Here is a 22000-nt window from a genome sequence, read left to right on the forward strand (position 1 = left end):
CTCAGGTGATACAAGCCACGGAGGTCAGCTGCCCAGGCGCTGGTCAGGACAGAGCAAGTGCAGAATAAAGTAGAGCCTGGGAAGGAAAGGAAATGCCGTGCAGTTATGATCCGGAAAATACCCAGGACAGCTCCTCTTCTTCATGGTCATCGCTGTGAATTAGTGGCTTGCAAGAGATGAAGCAAAAAGCAAATATTTCTGCCCTCTAATTTTATAGACTAATAGAGACGCTGGTAGCACAGTCAAATTAATGAAAATCCATACTATTGCAAGGCAAAATTGTACTGTCATCAGATTTATTTATATAAATATTTATATTGAACAGAATATTTATATTGTAGATAAGCAGCAATATAAGTTTATTTTATATAGTGGGGAGTAGTGGATAAAGTGTTTATTTTGATAAGACAGAGTTTAAAAAAGAAGTTCTGCTTCACTTTATTAAGTAAAGATTGATGCAGGAATGAAACTTTTAGAAAGCATTCTTATAATAAAAGGGCAAAGGGCAAAGATTGAGCCATCGAGAGCATCATAGTCCTTTCCTGTTCTCTCGCTCTTTCTTCCAGGGAAAAGCAGAAGTAGCACAAAATAGCCAAAGTCCTCGTGTGGGTCCTGCTTTGATCTTCCTCCCAGAGAGGGAGAAGCTGCTGTACACAGCAGAGCCTCCGCTAGATAATGTGCTGACTAACCCTGGGCTCAGGAGAAGCTGCACCAGCCAGCTGTACTGCATGTGAAAACAGGTGGTGTCTTTTCTTCCTGTCTAAAGTCCTTCCTATCTGGACCCTATAGATAGAAGGAAAGCCAGAGGCCTTTTTTCCTCTTAAGAATTTTAAATTTAGCCACCTCAACATTTCAGTCATTGTCATTTATGAGAACATGGATCGACCTTGAGAACATTATACGAAGTGAAATAAGTAAATCAGAAAAAGCTAAGAACTGTATGATTTCACACATACATGGGATATAAAACTGAGACTCATGGACATAGATAAAAGTGCAGTAGTTACCAGGGGGAGGGCACTTGGAGGAGTGGGTAGGGGGAAGGGTGTAAAGATGGACAAATATAAGGTGACGGAAAATGATTTTACTTTGGGTGATGGGTATATAACATAATCAATAGTTCAAATGCTATAGAGATGTTTACCTGAAACCTATGTACTCTTACTGATTAATGTCACCCTGTTAAAGTTAATTTTCTAAAAAATTAAAATTAAAAAAACCATTTTAGTTCACTGTTTAAAGTGAAAGGCTCTTATTGCTTGTTAAGGGCATTGGGCCTATTGCTACAGTAGTTGAACTCCTATTCACTCGTCAGAGACTCTTGAGAAAAAGCTGTACAAGGCCACATTGGTATTTTCCCCTCTACCAGCAGTTTGCTTGGCCTAATCAATGATATCTTGTATGGTATTATTCTTTGACGGCCAATTTGGGCTGTTTTTATAATATGAAAACTGAGTGGGGTTTGGAGGATTAAAACTTGTTATTGGCCCTGGCCAGTGGGCTCAGTGGATAGAGTGTCGGCCCATCACATGGACATCCTAGGTTCAATTTCTGGTCAGGACAAACAGGGGAAGCGACCATCTGCTTCTCTCCCCCGCTCTCGCCCTTCTCTCTGTCTTCTCCTCTTGCAGCCAGTGGCTTGATTAGTTTGAGCATCAGCCCCAGGCACTGAGGATAGCTTAGTTGGTCTGAGGATCAGCCTCAGGTGCTGAGGATAGAATGGTTGATAAGAATATTGGCCCCAGACAGGGGTTGCCAGGTGGATCGCAGTTGCGGCAAATGTGGGACTCTGTCTCTCTATCTGCCCTTCTCTCACTTAAAAAAAAAAAAGGAAGAAACTTATTATTGCCATCATTAGACAAGTGAATGACCACATTTGAAATACAGTAAGTCCTTGAGTTACAAACATCTGACTTATGTACAACTCATACAAACAGATCACCATAAGGGTTTTTGGTATTCAACTGCAGTTGGACATTAGTGAAAATGATATCATAAAGTTACTCGACTCCCATGGCAAAGAACTAACCAGTGAAGACCTTATTGAACTAGAGCAGCAGATGACAGCATTTAGGGAAGAAACAGGTCATAGAAACTCCAGAACCAAAAAAAGTTTTCTACAAAAGAGCAGATGCTTTTAGTCTCAGTGAAGCAGGAATGGCAAAGTTAGAGGAGCAAGATCTTGAGACAGAGAGGCTCACCAAAGTGTACCATACAGTCACCTAAGGCCTGAGATACTACAGAGCCATTTGTAATGAGAAAAAGAACAGCTCTGTACAAATCTCCCTTGAGGCCTACTTCAAGAAACTGACTCCAGCAGCAGAATCAAACCTGACTCTAACATCAGTCCCGTCCTCTCCAACAAGTACATTATCTTCTGTATCATCCAAGATTGTTTTAAAGTTGTATTTGAAAATGTTTAAGTATTTTTATGCACAGAAAGGTAAAAATAGATACTATGTTAAGATGAGCATCTAAGTTGCATTTAATAGGTAAATGTACTCGTTCCAACTTACATACAGATTCAACTTAAGAACAAACTTACAGCCTGACCAGTGGTGGCAGAGGGGATTGAGCATCGGCACTGGATGCTGAGGGGCCTGGTTTGAAACCGCAAGGTCATGGGCTAGAGTGCAGGATCATCAACATCAGTGGTCCCAAACCTCCAGGCCGTGGACCGGTAGCAGTCCATTGGCCATTTGGTACCAGTCCGTAGAGAAAGAATAAATAACTTACATTATTTCCGTTTTTTTTATATTTAAGTCTGAACGATGTTTTATTTTTTAAAAATGACCAAATTCCCTCTGTTACATCCGTCTAAGATTCACTCTTGACGCTTGTCTCGGTCACGTGATACATTTATCTGTCCCACCCTAAAGGCCGGTCCGTGAAAATATTTTCTGACATTAAACTGGTCTGTGGCCCAAAAAAGGTTGGGGACCACTGATCAACATGATCCTAAGGCTAGAAACCCAAGGTCTCTGGCTTGAGCAAGGGGTCACTGGCTTGGCTTGGCCCTCTCCACCACCCCGTCAAGGTACAGATGAGAAGCAATCAATAAACAACTAAAATGAAGCAACTACAAGCTGATGCTTCTCATCTCTCTCCTTCCCACCTCTCTCCTCCCCACCTCTCTCTCTCTGCCTCTCTCAAAGCGAACATAAAACAAAACAAACCCACAGAACCTATCTTGTTCGTAACTCAGGGACTGCCTGTAATTTCCTTGATTATCTGGTATTTACTCTTTCAAAGCCAAACATAGAAGTTTCACTTAGGAAAACTAAATAAAATATTTTCTTTCAAATAACTGCTTTTTCCTTTCTTTTCAAATTCAAAAGAGTAATTCTTTAAAGATATCCAATACTAATCTTTTGGAAAACCATTAAAAACTCAAAGAAAAATACTTGGCTACTTTGGATTTTAGTGCTATATGTCTCCTATAATTTTGCAATTTATAATGACCTCAAACTATAAAGCTAGAAACATGCTTGTACCTTAAAAGTGGAAGATTTAGGTCATCGTTTTTCCTATTATTCAAAGATATTAAATCTTCATTTATGGTTTTAATTTTCAGAGTGGAATTTTAAAGAAGACAGTAAATTTTGGACTTCTTCCAAGTGCGTGTACTGTAGTTCCATGCAAATGTTAGAGTTATAAGTAATGGATATTTGGCAAGAATAGCGTGATGTAGGAAAGAATTATTGTTTTTATTCATCAAATTATAAAAATTCTTAACAAAATAAATTTGTTTTGTTGTCCCATAAAATGTAACCAAGTGTTAAAGATTAGAAATTGTATTCTAGGGCTTTATCTTTTAGGACATTTCTGCTACTCAGTCTGAAACTTTAGTCCTTGTTAGTTTGGGAGTCAATTTATAAAATTATATATAATACCATTGGTTAATAAACAGCAATATTTTCAATCTAAATATAAGAAGAAATAAACTTTTTAGGGCTTTTATATTTGGGTCAAACATTTATGGAAATTATGGTATATTAGTTAACTGTTCAAAGAAATAGAGAATTAAAAATTTTTTAACTATGACATGGAAAGACTCAGGATTTAAAAAGTTTTTCCTAAATAATTCTTATATAGTTATTGTTCAGAATCACTTTGTCTAGACAGTTTATCTCAGTGGTCGTTCAACCTTGTCCCTACCGCCCACAGTGGGCGTTCCAGCTTTCATGGTGGGTGGTAGCGGAGCAACCAAAGTATAAATAAAAAGATAGCTTTAACTATAGTAAGTTGTTTTATAAAGATTTATTCTGCCAAACTTAGTGAAAATCTGACATAAAGTACTTGGTAAGTAATTATTATATGCTTTTACTTGCTGTAACTCTGCTTTATAAATTTTATAAGGTAAAGTTACTTCCCTACTTTATAAATCACCATTACTGTGGAACTGGTGGGCAGTTAGAAAATTTTACTACTAACAGAGATACAAAAGTGGGTGGTAGGTATAGAAAGGTTGACTACCCCTGGCTTATCTGATGTTTGAATTCCTTGATGATCTGGCCTGTGTTTTTATGGGAGGCATCTAAGATAGTTCATTCAGTTTTGTCTTTTAAGAATTTCTGCGCACTTCCTTCATGATATAACTGACAGCTAAAATTTTTTAATGTCTTAAAGTTCAGTAAATAGTATAGTGGCCAATGGGCAGTCAGATTCCTATTAAAAACTTTTTTTTTGTATTTTTCTGAAGTGAGAAGTGGGGAGGCAGAGAGACAGACTCCCACATGCACTCGACCAGGATCCACCCAGCATGTCCTCCAGGGGGCGATGCTCTGCCCATCTGGGCCTTTGCTTCATTGCAACTGGAGCCATTCTAGCACCTGATGGCCATTGAGCCATCCTCAGTGCTCTGGTCAACTTTGCTCCAATGGAGCCTTGGCTGTGGGAAGGAAAGAGGAAGATAGAGAGAGAGGGGAGGGGGAAAGGTAGAAAAGCAGATGGGTGCTTTTCCTGTGTGCCCTGGCCAGGAATCAAACCTGGGACTTCCACACACTGGGCCAATGCTCTACCGCTGAACCAACTGGCCAGGGCCTTAAAAACTATTTTTAAATCCATTAAACATTTACATATAGAAAAAATATAAGTTTCACAATAGGGTATTTTAAAATGTTTGCTCTTGGTCATAGATGTTAGATATTTGATCAGAACCTGAAGTATAGCTCTGAAAAATACCTTCACATTTTAAGTATGGCAGTATTTGGAAATGAAGCAAAGCTTTTCCATATAAAGTTTCAGTCTCTATTTCCTGATATATACCTTGTTAAATAAATAAAGTTAGAGAGTTAAATAACCAAGAAGAAGCAGTTTTCCTCCCTGGAGTTTGTATTAAAGAAAGAATGTGTGTAAAAATGGGATGTGTTCTGTTAATAAACAAACAGCCTTCAGTGCTGGCTCACTGTGAGCATGGGCAGACTGAGCTATATGTGCATCTGAAAGAATTTGAAATGCAAAATATTAAATCTAAGCAAAAGAGCTTGCTGAGTTATAGAGACATACATGTACAGAAAGTAGGCTTCCCCAAGGTGTTTACTTATCAGCATAAAGATGAATTTAACACTGGAAAGATATAAAGATTTCATCTTAACTTTACTAGAAGCATTAGAAGTGGGGGAAGGATGAGAATGTGTGTGTGTGTGTGTGTGTGTGTGTGTGTGTGAGAGAGAGAGAGAGAGAGAGAGAGAGAGAGAGAGAGAGAGAATGAGAGAACAGAAGAGAGTAAATGGTGAGCATGAGAGAACTGTTTGGTTCAGCTCAAGCTCTTTAAAATCTCTGAGTTCTTTGTATATTTTGGACATTAACCCCTTATTGGAGCTGTTGTTTGTAAATATCAACTCCAATTTGCTTGGCTGCCAGTTTGTTGGTTTCTTTTGCCGTGCAGAAGCTTTTTAGTTTGATATAGTCCCATTCATTTATTTTTGCCTTTACTTCCCTTGCCTTTGGAGTCAAATTCATAAAATGTTCTCTATGACCAAGGTCCATAAGTTAGTACCTATGCTTTCTTCTATGTGACTTATTGTTTCAGATCTTATATTTAGGTCTTTGATCCATTTTGAACTAATTTTTGTGCATGGGAACAAACTGTAGTTGTTTTATTCTTTTGCATGTGGCTTTCCAATTGTACCAGCACTATTTATTGAAGAGATTTTCTTTTCTCCATTGTGTGTTTTTGGCAGTTTTGTCAAAGATTATTTGTCCATATATATGTAGTTTTATTTCTGGGATCTTGATTTTGTTCTGTCAGTCTGTATGTCTGTTTTGATTATTGTGGCTCTGTAGTATAATTTGAAGTCAGGTAGTGTGATACTTCCAGCTCCATTATTTTTTCTCAAAATTGCTTTCTTGAAGTCAAGTAGTGTGATACTTCCAGCTCCATTCTTTTTTCTCAAGATTGCTTTCATTATTTGGAGTCTTTTATGGTTCCACAACAAACAAGCAAACAATACAATTAAAAAATGGGGAGAGGACCTGAACAGACACTTCTCCTAAGAAGACATACAAGTGGCCAACAGATACAGTATGTGAAAAAATTCTCATCTTCACCAGCTATTAGAGAATGCAAATCAAAACTACAATGAAATACCACCTCACACCTGTTAGATTGGCTGTTACCTACAAGACAGGTAATAACAAGTGTTGGAGAGGCTGTGGAGAAAAAAAACCCCTCATTCACTGCTGGTGGAAATGTAAAGTAGTACAACCATTATGGAAGAAAGTATGGTGGTTTCTCAAAAAACTGAAAATAGAACTAACTATGATCCAGCAATCCCTCTACTGGGTATATACCCCAAAACTCAAAAACATTGGTATGTAAAGACACATGCACTCCCATGTTCATCTCAGCATTATTCACAGTAGTCAAGACATGAATACAACCAAAGTGTCCCTCAATAGAGGACTGGATAAAGAAGATATATATATGTGTGTATATATATATATATATATATATATATATATATATATATATACACACACGCGCACAATGGAATACTTCTCAGCCATAAGAAATGATGACATAGTGCCTTTTACAACAACATAGATGGACCTTGAGAACATTATACTGAGTGAAATAAGTAAATCAGAAAAAGTTGCCCTGGCCGGTTGGCTCAGCGGTAGAGCATCGGCCTGGCGTGCGGGGGACCCGGGTTCGATTCCCAGCCAGGGCACATAGGAGAGGCGCCCATTTGCTTCTCCCCCCCCCCCTTTCCTCTGTGTCTCTCTCTTCCCCTCCCGCAGCCAAGACTCCATAGGAGCAAAGATGGCCCGGGCGCTGGGGATGGCTCCTTGGCCTCTGCCCCAGGCGCTAGAGTGGCTCTGGTCGCGGCAGAGCATCGCCCCCTGGTGGGCGTGCCGAGTGGATCCCGGTTGGGCGCATGCGGGAGTCTGTCTGACTGTCTCTCCCCGTTTCCAGCTTCAGAAAAATACAAAAAAAAAAAAAAAAAAAGAAAAAGAAAAAGTTAAGAACTATATAATTTCACACATAGGTGGGATATAAAACTGAGACTTATTAACATAGATAAAAGTGAAATGGTTACCTAGGGGAGGGGAGAAAAGAGGGATTAATTTATGGTAACAGAAAATGATTTGATTTTGGGTGATGGGCACACAATGCAATCATCATTTTAAATGCTGTAGAGATGTACACTGGAAACCTATATACTCTTATTGATCAATGTCACCCCATTAAATTTAATTTCAAAAAAATCTCTGAAATCCTTATCCTCACTTACCCCCAGTGGTTCCTTAGTGAAAGGCCATCTGGATAGCCCTAGTGAATTCATTGCTAGCATCCTTAGGGTATCGTGATTAGAAGCCCATTGCTTGTTGACTCAATTATTGAAGAGCCAATCTTTGTTCCTAATTAACAGGTTTGCATCCAGATTCCTTTAATGAACCTGAATTCTTAAAGTTCCAAAGTACACATGCTCTCGCTCACCAGTGACTTTGAAATATGTGCTTTTCACTAATTATGTGTTATATTAATTCTTTTGGCAGCAATTGACAATTTCCTGTAACAAAATTCATTTCTAAAGTGAGCAAAATAATGATTCATCTTTGTATTAATAAAACATATCTCTTTTGTGATTATAGTCATTTCTCTGTTGGAATGGAGCATAGAGTTCAAAACAGTGACTCATGAAAGAATTATGTGTATTTCCTGTTGAAATTGTGGGTACATTTGAAGTGAATTTTTAATCATGTTTTATTTAATCTGATACTAATATTAATGGCATTTGTTAATCTTCTAGCAAATAGTGTTTATAATTCAGCACATTTGGGGGGTTTTAGAAGAGGAGGAAGAGCTAAAAAAAATACCAAAGCTAATCGACTTTAAAAAGAATGGTATATTTCGTATTATTTATATTAAGTTAACAGAAATTAGATGATTATTTTTTTGGACTGCAAGTATCTTTTTTAAAAAAGTCAAGGAGAATCAGGAGCACTAGATTTTAGAGCACTGTGAACATTAATTATATAGCAGTTAATTTGTTCTTTTAAATCTTAGTTGACTTTACCTTGATGTGCTCAGGGTTTGTAAGACAGAATTACTCGTCCAGATATAATTACAAGCAGTTTTTGTTGTACATGTTTATTAGGTTTCAACACTGAAGTTCTCAATCAAGCATGGGAATTAGATACAATTTGTGCCCAGGAGACTGAGAACAGCGTAGTGGTATAATTATGATCATCTTAACCTCTGGAATAATCACTTTTGAATGTTTAACTACTTTGAACTATGACCCAAATCCAGATATACAGTTATAAATAGACTTTACTCTGTGTGTGTGTGTGTGTGTGTGTGTGTGTGTGTGTGTGTGTGTGACAGAGCCAGAGAGAGGGACAGATAGGGACAGACAGACAGGAAGGAGGAGAGATGAGAAGCACCAATTCTTTGTTGCAACACCATAGTTGTTCATTGACTGTTTTCTCATATGTACCTTGACCAGGCGGGGGGCGGGGAGGGGGGGCTTCAGCAGACCGAGTGACCCCTTGCTCGAGCCAGCAACCTTGGGCTCCAGCTGGTGAGCCTTGCTCAAATCAGATGAGCCTGCTCTCTAGCTGGCAACCTTGGGGTTTCAAACCTGGGTCCTCCGCGTCCCAGTCCGACGCTCTATCCATTGCGCAACCACCTGGTCAGGCTAGACTTTACTCTAAATAGTCAAGAAAATTAGCATTAAGGCAATACTCTAATTATATTTTAGAATGTCTGCTTACTTTCCAGAATCCTTTTTTAGTAAGTTAACCTTTTATAATAAATCTCAGCTAATAAAAAATCTTTAAAAAATTACAACTAGGTAAATAGCAATTAAATAATACTTTCTAATTGTTTGGACTTAGACATTTACCCTAGAAAATAGAAAATTCATCTTGAGATAGGTGTTTTATGATACTGTGTTTTCCCTTAGAAAATAATCTCATTTACTGCAAACTAACCATTCTCATTGTTGCTATTGACATTTCTTATGGTCAGTAGAGAGAGCACAAGTTTTCTAACAAACCCTCCATCACAAAACCAATGTCATCATCAGTGATGGTATGAAGAGGGAAAATCTAAGCTAGTTACTATTAGTTTAAATATATTTATTCATGCTTCACGAGTTGTGAGAAAAATTAAAAATTATAAAGTAGAAAGCCAAGGACCATAAGATAAAAATATAATAACATATTTGGAGATCATATTTTAAGTTTAGAGATTTATTAAGAAAAAATTGACATAAGTCCTTTAAAATTTAAAAATCTGTGTTGTGCTGCACAGATTGATTAATCATTAAATTTAATTTTATAATGGTTTTGTTTTTTTGTTTGCTTTATTCCAGGGGTCCCCAAACTTTTTACATAGGGGGCCAATTCACTGTCTCTCAGACCGTTGGAGGGCTGGACTATAAAAAAAACTATGAACAAATCCCTATGCACACTGCACATATCTTATTTTAAAGTAAAAAAACAAAACAGGAACAAATACAATACTTAAAATAAAGAACAAGTAAATTTAAATCAACAAACTGACCAGTATTTCAATGGGAACTATGCTCCTCTCACTGACCACCAGTGAAAGAGGTATCCCTTCCAGAAGTGCGGTGGGGGCCAGATAAATGGCCTCAGGGGGCCGCAGTTTGGGGACCTCTGCTTTATTTCCTTATCATAAGTTCTGAAAGTCATTGTAGGGGCAGTCTGAAATGGTTACTTATATTATGTATTGAAATTTGGTACAATAAAAGATGTAGTGATTTATGTGTGGGTCAGTTATATTTTTGCTCTTTAAGTCTAGAAAGTTTTTTTCTTAGAACAGTGTCCTAAAGACTGATTGTGTTGTGATCAACGACAGTTATTAGTTAAGAGCATATATTTCAGCAAAAAAATAAAATAAAAGATCTTACATTAAAAATCTTTTATAGCCCTGGCCGGTTTGCTCAGTGGTAGAACATCGGCCTGGCGTGTGGGAGTCCCGGGTTTGATTCCTGGCCAGGGCACACAGGAGAAGCGCCCATCTGCTCCACCCCTCCCCCTCTCCTTCCTCTCTGTCTCTCTTTTCCCCTCCCGTAGCGAAGGCTCCATTGGAGCAAAGTTGGCCCGGGCACTGAGGATGGCTCTGTGGCCCCTGCCTCAGGCGCTAGAATGGCTCTGGTTGCAGCAGAGCGACACCCCAGATGGGCAGAGCATCGCCCCCTGGTGGGCGTGCCGGGTGGATCCCGGTCGGGCACATGCGGGAGTCTGTCTGACTGCCTCCCCATTTCCAGCTTCGGAAAAATACAAACAAACAAACAAACAAAAAATCTTTTATAAATGTAGCTGGTAGTTCCAATGGAATGTTTACATTTTTTGTGAGCATTTGATAGGACATGGAAGATGATCATTTTTCTTGTCACAAAGTTATTATTAATTGAGATATGAATGGTGCTATTTAGGTTACTCAACAAAGAAACTCAGATGGCATGGATGCTTATTTGTGGTATTGTGTTAGAGTTAAGTACTACAAAGAAAACCATATCACTTTGATTCCTCTCTCTGGGATCTTACAGCTATCAAAATAATGTCATCATATGTTTTTATAACACTTTTATATAATTTTAATGGAACAGCTCTTTAAATTAAATAGAACTGTTAGGTAGAACAGACAATTACCAGGGCAGGAAAATGGGTACGGGAGAAAAACAGGGAGTTTATTTCACCTACTGAATGAGGGAGTCCACAGTCTTAAGGTCTACCAAAAGAAAATCAGATGTCCAGACATCCTTGAAACACTGTATGTTAGTCCCAATATCAAACAATGGGAGGCTTGAAGCCCTATATGTTAGACCTAATAACAGTAAGGTGACCAATCGTCCTCCTTTAGGGAGGACAGTCCTTCTTTTGTAAGTTCCGTCCTCCCTTGAAAAGTGTCCTCCTACATGTCCTCATTTTTGATATTGGAAGACTAATCTGTAAATATCTGTATTTGATGAATGCAGAAAAGATCCATTGTGTGTGATGGACGTATTTGTATCTAATGAGTACTTTTTTTCTTACAATTATTATTAAAAATTAATAGGCATGTAAGCATAATTACAATATAAAATATTACAAATGTTTTTATTATGCATTTATCATATTATAGTGTATTATTGTTGCAATGAATAAAATGTTTCTTATATTTACGATATTGGTTTTTTTCAATTTATTTTTGTTCTTCTTTTCATTGTAAAAAAGTTGGTCACCTTGGCCCTGGCTGGTTGGCTCAGTGGTAGAGTGTCGGCCTAGCGTGCAGGAGTCCCGGGTTCGATTCCCGGCCAGGGCACACAGGAGAAGCGCCCATCTGCTTCTCCACCCCTCCCCCTCTCCTTCCTCTCTGTCTCTCTTTTCCCCTCCCGCAGCCAAGGTTCCATTGGAGCAAGGTTGGCCCGGGTGCTGAGGATGGTTCCATGGCCTCTGCCTCAGAATGGCCCTGGTTGCAACAGAGTAACGCCCCAGATGGGCAGAGCATCAACCCCTGGTGGGCATGCCGGGTGGATCCCGGTCGGGCTCATGCGGGAGTCTGACTGCCTCCCTGTTTCCAACTTCAGAAAAATACAAAAAAAAAAAGTTGGTCACCTTAAATAACAGGGAAACAAAGCCTTGAAACTAAGAGTATATTATTCTGTAAGGCCAGTGGCCGCCGCCATGGCATGCAGGTTCCCGTTGGATTCGGGAAAATGGTAAAAGAACTGCAGAGTCAGAAAATGGTGGGCCATTCTGTTTATTAAAGTCTTGTAAAGGCAGACCAGGGAACAGGCAGGGAAGACCACTTCCCTTTCTCACTCCAGACTCACAGGCTTCCACCAGCCTCAGCAATCCCCAGCCAATCAGGCCAGGCCAAAATCTCAGGGCTCCCAAGCCCTCAGCACTCTCTTTCTCTCTTTCTGGACTTTCCATCAAAACAGGTGGGAGAAAAAAACCTTCTCCAGGAAATAATAGCAGACAATGGCCCCTTTCAAGCAGGAAGGCAGTCGGCAATTTGCAGTCTGCCGCCCTGAGGGCAAGTACCCACAGCCTTTCACAGACTCTACACATATGCGCCTGCCCCATGCCAATGCAAAATACAAGGGAGCAAACCTAAATATACTTGTTTACCCAGCACACTTCTAAGACCCCCAACCAGTGGGGGGTTCAGGCTAGCTGAATTGCCCGCTTGTGCTTTGTGCCTAGTGGATAGCTTTGCTTAATAAACTGCTTGCTTTGCCTGAATTCATCCTTCCGAGCATGACAGGAACCTAGGAGGGGAAAGCCCCCTTGGACTTGGGCTTTCTCAGGTGACAGGACCACTGGAAATAGGTTCATTATACTATAAGAGTTAATTGAGATATATTGAGATTTAGTGAGCTATTTAAGACTAAATAGTACATTAGCATAGTTGACAAACTAGAATCCATACTCTTGACTCCTAGTTCAAGGATTTACTAAGAGTTTATGCAGTGGTAGTCCAGAACAGATGATTTGAAAATATAAAGACATTGTTTAAATTGCCGATCCTTTGTGAAGTGCGCATTTTGTGCAAGCTATTGTGTCATTAGTTTTGTGTGATTAAAAAATGAGAAAAATCATAACTCGTCATGAAACTATATTGTGTAGTAGTAATGCAAAAAGTAGACAAAGGATATTTTTAAAAATGAAATATTTATATCATATAAAAGCTGAAGGTACTTTTTAGGGCTAATATAATAGAAAACTCCAAATATACTTAGTATGTAGTTAAGGAGAAAATTGGGAGGAAATAGCCAAAGGGGTTTTCGTTTACATGTAAAGGGAAAGGCTCTGAGGTGGAGGGGCCATAATGCTTGGAGGAGCCTGCTTTCCAGTCACTTAGGTAAGTTTACTGAAGGAGTCAGGTTGAACAGGGATGGTTTTGGAACTATAGTGAAGAAGAAATGCTAAATCATATAATCAGAGAGGTAGCTGAGACCTTGGAGACTATGAAGTACTTGCATAAATTTTACTGCTGAGGAGACTGAGACCCAGAGTGCTTTTGAGTTCTGCCCAAGGTTAGTCACACAGCTAGGTGGGATAGAACTGGAATTAGGTCCCTTCCAAATGCTTGGATATCAAAAAACACTGAAATATATTGGTAACAGAATCTAGAAAATGGTGGATTGTGGAAATATATTGGATGTGTAGAATAGGTTTGAGTATAATTTTTGCAGAGATGTGATTTCCACCCATCTTGAAAGAATAGAAAGAGAACTTTGACTAATTTTTGGTTTCTTGGGCAGAGCAAATCAAAATAGAAGGATGTAATGATTCATGCAACAGGATTGTTAGTGTTGGTAGTTTGCTAGTTATTAATAAAGGGACTTGGAAAAGGAATTAAATATTAAAGTTTGATAAAGCTGGAAAGCCTGCTTCAGTAGGAAGTTGCAGCAATCCATTGAGCTTAATTTGCTAGGAGGCCATAGCATATGGACATTTCAGAAGGCCATTGTATCCTCAGCCCTGGACTTAATTCCCAAGCCTGTTGGGAAGAGTCTTCCCAAGGCCCTGCCAGCCTTTGTGCCAAATTGTTGTGGGGGGAGCAAGGGGACTGCTGGCCTCCACGTGCTGGATTGTCAGAGATTGGGGGGAAGAAGGGGGGCCCAGATGATGTATCAATAGTATATCTTTTGGACATGTGCAATGTAAGTCAAAATGGTGAGGGGAGGAGCTTTTACTTTGAGACAAGCATGGTAAAATCCAAAATGGTGACATGAAAGGGCAGAATCTAGCCTAGGAAAAGAGTCAGATTGGACAGGGGGCGTGAAACTCTGGGGAGTCCTGAAATGAGGTTGATTAAGGGGGAAGAACCAAAGAGTGGGTTGTAGGATTTTGAATGGCAGCTTGATTACTACTGAGAACAAAGGAAATATATGGAGGATTATCTGGAATCTTGGAGTAGTTGCTAGAGCCTCTCCCCGCCCCCCGCTTGCTCCCCAGGGTGTAGTAATTTTCCCTAATAAAATCTTGCCACTAGGTTTAAACTTCTTCACTTGTGACCTGTGAAATTCCTTTCTCACCACACTGCAAAAGGACTTATTTCACAGGCAACAGGATGAGCTATCTGATGGCAAATATGAAAATTACCTGAGCAACTTGCAAGACATTCTGTTGGTAACAATAATAAAGATGATGATGATATTATTGACAACAGCTGCCATTTATTAAATGTTTACCCTTTGTCCAGGCACCATGTCAAGCATCTTATGTACATTAGTTCATTTGATTATTTCACTTTGTGACCTAAGTATCACTATGCCATTTTTATAGAGAGAAAGGGGAGAGATGAGAAGCATCAACTTCTTAGTTGTTTCACTTTAGTTATTCATTGATTGCTTCTCATATGTGCCCTGATGGAGGGGAGGAGGGGCTTAAGCTGAGCCAGCAACCTTGCGCTTCGAGCCAGCAACCTTGAGATCATGTCAGTGGTCCTGACCTCAAGCTAGTGAGCCTGTGCTCAGGCCAGTGGCCTCTGGGTTTCAAACTTGGGATTTTAGCATCCCAGGTCAGTACACGATCCTCTGCGCCACCACTGGTCAGGCTGCACTCAAGTTATTTATTGTTAACCCTACCTCTGTTTTTATTAGCTATGATGAAGTACTTTTACTTGGAGCCAATTTGATGCTTTGGGACTCTAAAAAGTCATGGTAATGTGTATTTAGTTATAAGATGATGATTATCCAGGTGATCTTCTAGACCAGTGATTTTCAACCTTTTTTGAGCCGCAGCACATTTTTTACATTTACAAAATCCTGGGGCACCACCTACCAAAATGACACAAAATGACACTCTAACACAGTACATATTATACATATAGTTAATAATATAGTTTCTAGATGTATTTATACTCACTTAGTGTGAAACCTGGCCTGTTTCAATGAACACAAAAGGGATATCCTGGCAGGAATGGTAGAGACACGAAGCTCTTCCTCAACAGTTCTCAGTCTCTCTGTTTTTAGTTTTTATCGCAGTCAAGCTTGAGAAGCTCAGCTCACATAGATATGTGGTTGAAAATGGGAGCAATGTCAAAATAGCTTTGTTGGCCAGAATGGGGAACTCCTTGGCAACAGATAACCAAAAACTTTCCAAAGGAAGATCAGCAAACTTTAGCTTTAAAGTTAGATAACATTGTGATGCATTGTATATCACCCTCTGCAGGGGCCTCTTTTAAAAAGAAAAAGGTCAAATATCTATATACACCATCAGGATAGACATAACCAGCTGAGGCTGAGGCTTCATCTAGTGGTGGCAACATTTACCTCCAGTCCTGACCAGGATTAGAAATCGGGACCATGGGGAGGAATAGCAGTTTTAACTACTCGCCGCAGCCACACAATGACAAGTGCACGGCAGCCCGAGAGGGGACCTTCCTGGGTGTGGATGAGAGGCGGCCTACTATTGGTTCATCGCTAATGGTCGGGATGAATCCTAGAAGGTGATTGGTCAGTGAGCGTTCCCTGTACCTCCACTCTTCCTGTCGCTGATAGCTGGAGGGATTGTGAGGGGAATGTTTATGTCTGGATGGAGGCAGCTAGCCACGGGCCAGATGAATAGCCTCCGCGGGCCGTATCCGGCATGCGGGCCCTAGTTTGGGGACCCATGTTTAATTTCCCCATGGCACACCTGACCATGTCTCATGGCACACTAGTGTGCCGAGGCACACTGGTTGAAAAACACTGATCTAGACTATACTTATGTTAATTATTTTTTAAGCTATCATCTAAAAGAAACCACAAAATTTAGGAAAATTTTTTTTATTCAGTGAAGGGAGGGGAGTTACATACAGACTCCTGGATGTGCCCTGACAGGGATCCACTAGGGAGTGATGGCAAACCCACTAGGGAGTGATGTTCTGCCCATCTGGGGCATTGCTCCATTGCTCAGCAACCGAGCTCTTCTTAGTGCCTGAGTTAGAGGCCATGGAGCCATTCTCTGTGTCCAGGGCCAACTCGCTCCATTTGAGCCATGGCTACAGAAGGGAAAGAGAGAAGGAAGCGAGAGGAGGAGGAGGAGTAGAGAAGCAATGGCACTTCTCCTGTGTGCCCTGACTGGGAATTGAACCTGGGACATCCATACACCGGACCGACATTCTAAGACTGAGCCAACTGGCCAGGGCCAAATTTAGGAAGTTCACAGACTCTGAAAATCATAGCCAGGCCTCTGGGTGTTTTCACTTACAGAAAAAGTTGCTCTGCACTTTCTCTCAAAACACTGTATCATAGAGCCATCTGATTTCTGCAAGGTAATAGTGGAGACCCGGGAAGCTTCCATCTTCACCTACTTTCTCTGCTGCTTTAGTTCAGGTCTGAATGTTTGCTCAGTGTCTAGTTTTGCCCCCAATACACTATTCTTCACAGTGTGTCTACACTGGTGAATTTTTTATAATACATACTTTTAGGACTGTGCTTTGGAATCACGTCTTTCTGAAAACTTTTCTCTACTATGTCTCATTCCTGCTTTCTCACCCCATTCATTATCACCCTCTCTCTGGATTGGATTTTTATTTTTTTTATTCCTCCTTTAGAACTCCATGACACCTTAGGCATACCTCTGTTATAATGATTAGCATATTGTGTTGTAATCCTTAATTTTTTTGGTCTACTAAGTAGACTATTAGCTTCTTGAAAGTAAGCCATCCTGTGCATCTTCCAAATAGCATGTCATCTAAGTGGGAAGGAGGTTCTGATGATACTGCTGTGATCTTGAATCATTGGTCAGTCAGTTGTATTTTTAGAAGTGAGGAGTCAAAAATAGGCAAAGTAGGTATTTCCAAAGCTTCCCCATTCTTGAATGAATGTAAAATTTATAGAAATTTTAGTTTTTATCACAGTCAAGCTTGAGAAGCTCAGCTCACATAGATATGTGGTTGAAAATGGGAGCAATGTCAAAATAGCTTTGTTGGCCAGAATGGGGAACTCCTTGGCAACAGATAACCAAAAACTGTCCAAAGGAAGATCAGCAAACTTTAGCTTTAAAGTTAGATAACATTGTGATGCATTGTATATCACCCTCTGCGGGGGCCTCTTTTAAAAAGAAAAAGGTCAAATATCTATATACACCATCAGGATAGACATAACCAGCTGAGGCTGAGGCTTCATCTAGTGATGGCAACATTTACCTCCAGTCCTGACCAGGATTAGAAATCGGGACCATAACATAAATAGTTAATGTAGTTGACTTTTTTAGGTTGTAAGCAACATAACTTTGGAAGTAATTTTTCTATAAATAATTAAATAATTGCATTATTTTGCTGTCCTTTTGATTTCTTTTGGTCAGGTGCTGTGATCGTCTCCACGCCCCAGGACATTGCCTTGATGGACGCTCGCAAGGGCGCCGAGATGTTTCGGAAAGTCCACGTGCCTGTAAGCATTTATGGTTCATTGTCACAAAAATGCAAGACACTTCTAACTAAAGAAGTGAGTCACTGAGAAATACAATCCAAGTTTTAATTTAGTTCTTTGCAGAAATCTGTATGAAAATCCTACTTCATCTTTATGGTTATTTTAACAATACATATATAGGCACAAACACATATACACATTATATTAATTAAAAATTCTAAAATATCCTTCCAGTATGAGTTTTCTGAACAAGCACTACTTCTCCCAAATACTTACAGTTCTCACTGACTCTTCCCCACCAAAAATAAATAATGAAAGTATTTTAGGCTGACCAGGTGGTGGCATAGTGAATAGAGGATTGGACTGTGATGCAGCGGACCCAGGTTCGAAACCCCAAGGTCGCCATCTTGAGTGGATGCTCACCGGCTTGAGCAAGGGGTCACTAACTCTGCTGTAGCCTCCCAGTCAAGGTACATATGAGAAAGCAATTACTGAACAACTAACGAGCTGCAACAAAGAATCGATGCTTCTCATCTCTCTCCTTTCCTGTCTTTCTGTTCCTATCTGTCCCTCACTCTGACTCCCTCTCTGTCTCTGTCAAAAGAAAAAAAAAAACCTGACCAGGCGGTGGCACAGTGGATAGAGCATCGGACTGGGATGTGGGGGACCCAGGTTTGAGACCCCAAGGTCACCAGCTTGAGCGCAGGTTCATCTGGTTTAAGCAAAGCTCGCCAGCCTGGACCCAAGGTCGCTGTCTTGAGCAAGGGGTTACTTGGTCTGCTGTAGCCCCCCCCCATCAAGGCACATATGAGAAAGTAATCAATGAACAACTAAAGTGCCACAACGAAAAATTGATGCTTCTCATCTCTCTCCCTTCCTGTCTGTTCCTATCTGTCCCTCTCTCTGACACTCTCTCTATCTCTGTCAAAAAGAAAAAAAAGAAAGAAAGTATTTTAGGAAATTATTTAGGTAGATATACTTGAAAATCTAACCAGTGGAAACACAGGTATCAAAGGATTTTCTACATATATAACATGGAAAAATAGAACAGATTAAAAATATAATGAAAATAAGGCAAAGTACAATTAAAATCAAATGGAGTCAGAAGTGAAATCTGTAAACAAATTGAGTGCCATTAAGGGACTTAAATATGTGCTAGAGGTATGCCATTAATTTTCTAATAGGCATGGGAGAGAAACATAAGACTTTGATAAAACTGTTCATTTCCACAAGGTTAAGAAAAGAGCTTGATGCTCAAGAGAAGCAGAGCTGAGCCTAGAGAAGCAGAAGTCTCCGCTAGGTTCTCTGAAAAAAGGAAACCCTGTAAATATAAACACAGTCTGATCACCTTCTCAACCATAAATAGAGGCTTTCCCTCCTAGTGTGCCTCACAAAAGCAAGTGGACTTGTGGAAGTGGACAGTTTAGAATAAGCATTTCAGTACAAAGCCAGTGTGATGCTCCCATCTGTATGGTTCTCTATGGGCCTTGTGTAATTCAGGGATAGATTTTAGAGTTCATAGAGCAGAGCTTTTTAGACCTCAGCCCATGGATTAACTTCAGGGCTCTCATGATTCTCTCTCCTACCCTCCCAACCCCACTCCCCAAATTATGTGTTCACTTTGTATTTGTTTGGTATGGAGTGAATTCATAACTTTTATTAAATTATTCAGTGAGACTATAACATGGCTTAAGATCCAGTGATGTAGTAGAATGAATAGACTCTCGGGGAAGCTTTCATAAATGTTTTTCTCTCAGGAGAGCTTCTGAAAAGTAAAAATGGTAGAGTAGTGGGGGTTGAGATGATCCTCTTTGACAAGTACCTCTTCTCGCTTGTCAGTTAGTGCAGAGCTATACGCATGACCAAGACATAGAGCTCAAGATTGGAGCAGTATGCTCTTAGGAAAATTGAGGAGCCTGATAAGCCTGTACGCTTACCTTCCAGGTCATCTGAGAGTAGTCTCACTACCAGGGGTAGAGCGGTGATCAGAACGTGTTGTGTTATAGGGACAGCTTTTATATGTGGATAAATGAATGATAAAACTCCCAAGATGGTGTTCTGTGTTGTGCATTGTAGCTTAGAAAAATTTTAAAGCAATGGTAGCCAAATGCCCACCTCAGACAGAAAACTATCTCAATGAAGCACTTAGTTTGAGCAATGTGATTTCCTATTATGCCCTCCAAGATAAACTGATACAATTAATGCCTACACAGATATGGGATTTTAAAATATAAATTGACAAAGAGTTAAAGAGAAAGCTGTCTATCCAAAGTTATGAGACCAAGTAATCCATGGCCCTTCTTTCTGGCAGAAATTAGATAATAGGGCCAGTGGTCCGTTACTGCCAGTTCAAGGTCAGAATGGCAGCCATGCTATTAGCATATAAGTCAATACTTAACTTCTCATTCTTTAAGATAAGGGTGGGGCCTTTGTCCAACTCACTCAAAAGCATCTAGAAATCCTCAAGGAGAAAGTTTTAAAAAAGCAGAAGCAAGAGCTTTTTTTCCCCCTCCCACCCCCAGTAAATTATTATTATGTATAAGAAAAGACCATTTCAACTGATGCCATCCCCTGAGGCAACTACGGCTATGCCGCAAGTCCTACATGCACCTTTCTAGTTGGGAGTCTAATGACCATTGCTGCCAAATGCAGCTTATACTGTATTTCCCCATGTATAAGACACTCCCGTGTATGAAACACACCTTAATTTTGGGGTCCAAATTTGAAAAAAAATGTATTACATAGTTATTGAACCCAAGTTTTATTCATCATAAAATTCATACAACTCCTCATCACTGTCAAAACTCCCATCCATTAGCTTGTCCTCATCTGTGTCTGATGGTGAATCACTGTCTTCATAAAATGTCTCATCCTCAGTTCCATCTATGGCATTTGAAATGCCACAACCATGGTATAAGACACATCCAGTTTTTAGACCCCAAATTTTTCGAAAAAGGGTATGTCTTCTACATAGGGAAATACGGTATACCTTTCCACCCTTATGTTATTTTCACTTACACGCAGCATTTGACACTTACTGCCCTGCCCTACTAGTCAATAAGCAAATAATCTCATAATTGTTCTGGCAGATACTTCTCTAGCCTATAGGACAGAAGGTGGGACAGAGAATCCTATGGAACATAACAGTGGGGAAGAGGGATGGGTGGTCCCTAAGTCCAGGTTAGGCTATTGCTAAGTCTCAGTGCCACTGAGGGATAAGGATAAAAGTTGAGGATATCAGCAAGAAATAGTATGAAAAAGACTACAAGAGAAGGATCTCAGGCTGCATAAAGCTCATAGGACTAGTGCAGGATTATTTAGGGACTGAAGGAGTTGTTTATGATCAGAAAGCAGTGTTGGAGCCTGACCCGGCGGTGGCGCAGTGGATAGAGCATAGGACTGGGATGTGGAGGACCCAGGTTCAAGACCCCGAGCTCACCAGCTTGAGCGGGGGCTCATCTGGTTTGAGCAGGGCTCACCAGCTTGAGCCCAAGGTCGCTGGCTTGAGCAAGGGGTCACTCTGTCTGCTGTAGCCTCCCCCATCAAGACACATATGAGAAAGCAATCAATGAACAATTAAGGAGCCACAAAGAAGAATTCATGCTTCTCATCTCTCTCCCTTCCTGTCTATCTGTCCCTCGCTCTGACACTCTCTGTCTCTGTCACAAAAAAAGAAAAGAAAAGAAAGCAATGTTGGAGTTTAAATTTGCAGAGTTAGAGTAGTTCTGGTCCATGTGGTTGGTCATAGACGTGTGGGGTGGAAGTGGAGGAAATGAAAATCATTGGAAAGGCATAATCCCTTCAAACTGGCTTTTTTTTGACATTGCCATATATCTTTTTTTAACCCTTATGTTTTAATAATTTGCTTTCTAGACAGCAAAAATTTTAAATAAATATAGAATATCTTAATCATCTCTTAAACCTGCAGAACAAAAGAGAGATTTAGTAATTTTTGCAATGAGAGTGAGAACTTTGCAGCAATGAGCTCTGAAAGCAGTTGGCTAGCCATGCTGTAGGCCACATCATATACGGAATCCCAGCTATGGATGGGGTGTGGATTTGCTGACCTCACATACTTCTGGCACTTAAGACGCTTGGAGCCTACGTAATGGTAAAGCATTTGAAATAAGAAAGTGTTCCATAAGTGCAAAGGAGAAATGTTATGCTTT

At 40.0% G+C, this 22000-nt stretch overlaps 1 protein-coding gene across 2 annotated transcripts in view; it reads left to right on the top strand.

Moving 5' to 3' along the window:
* The window catches only part of NUBPL (NUBP iron-sulfur cluster assembly factor, mitochondrial), a 260104-nt gene that overhangs the window by 207223 nt on the left and 30881 nt on the right, over positions 1-22000 (top strand). For both annotated transcript variants that reach the window (XM_066343576.1, XM_066343577.1), the window contains one exon: positions 17767-17852. In XM_066343576.1, the coding sequence (XP_066199673.1) occupies positions 17767-17852 (86 nt within the window). The remainder of the gene's footprint in view (positions 1-17766; positions 17853-22000) is intronic.

Source organism: Saccopteryx leptura, chromosome 6 (genome assembly GCF_036850995.1).
Source record: "Saccopteryx leptura isolate mSacLep1 chromosome 6, mSacLep1_pri_phased_curated, whole genome shotgun sequence".
NCBI lineage: Eukaryota > Metazoa > Chordata > Mammalia > Chiroptera > Emballonuridae > Saccopteryx > Saccopteryx leptura.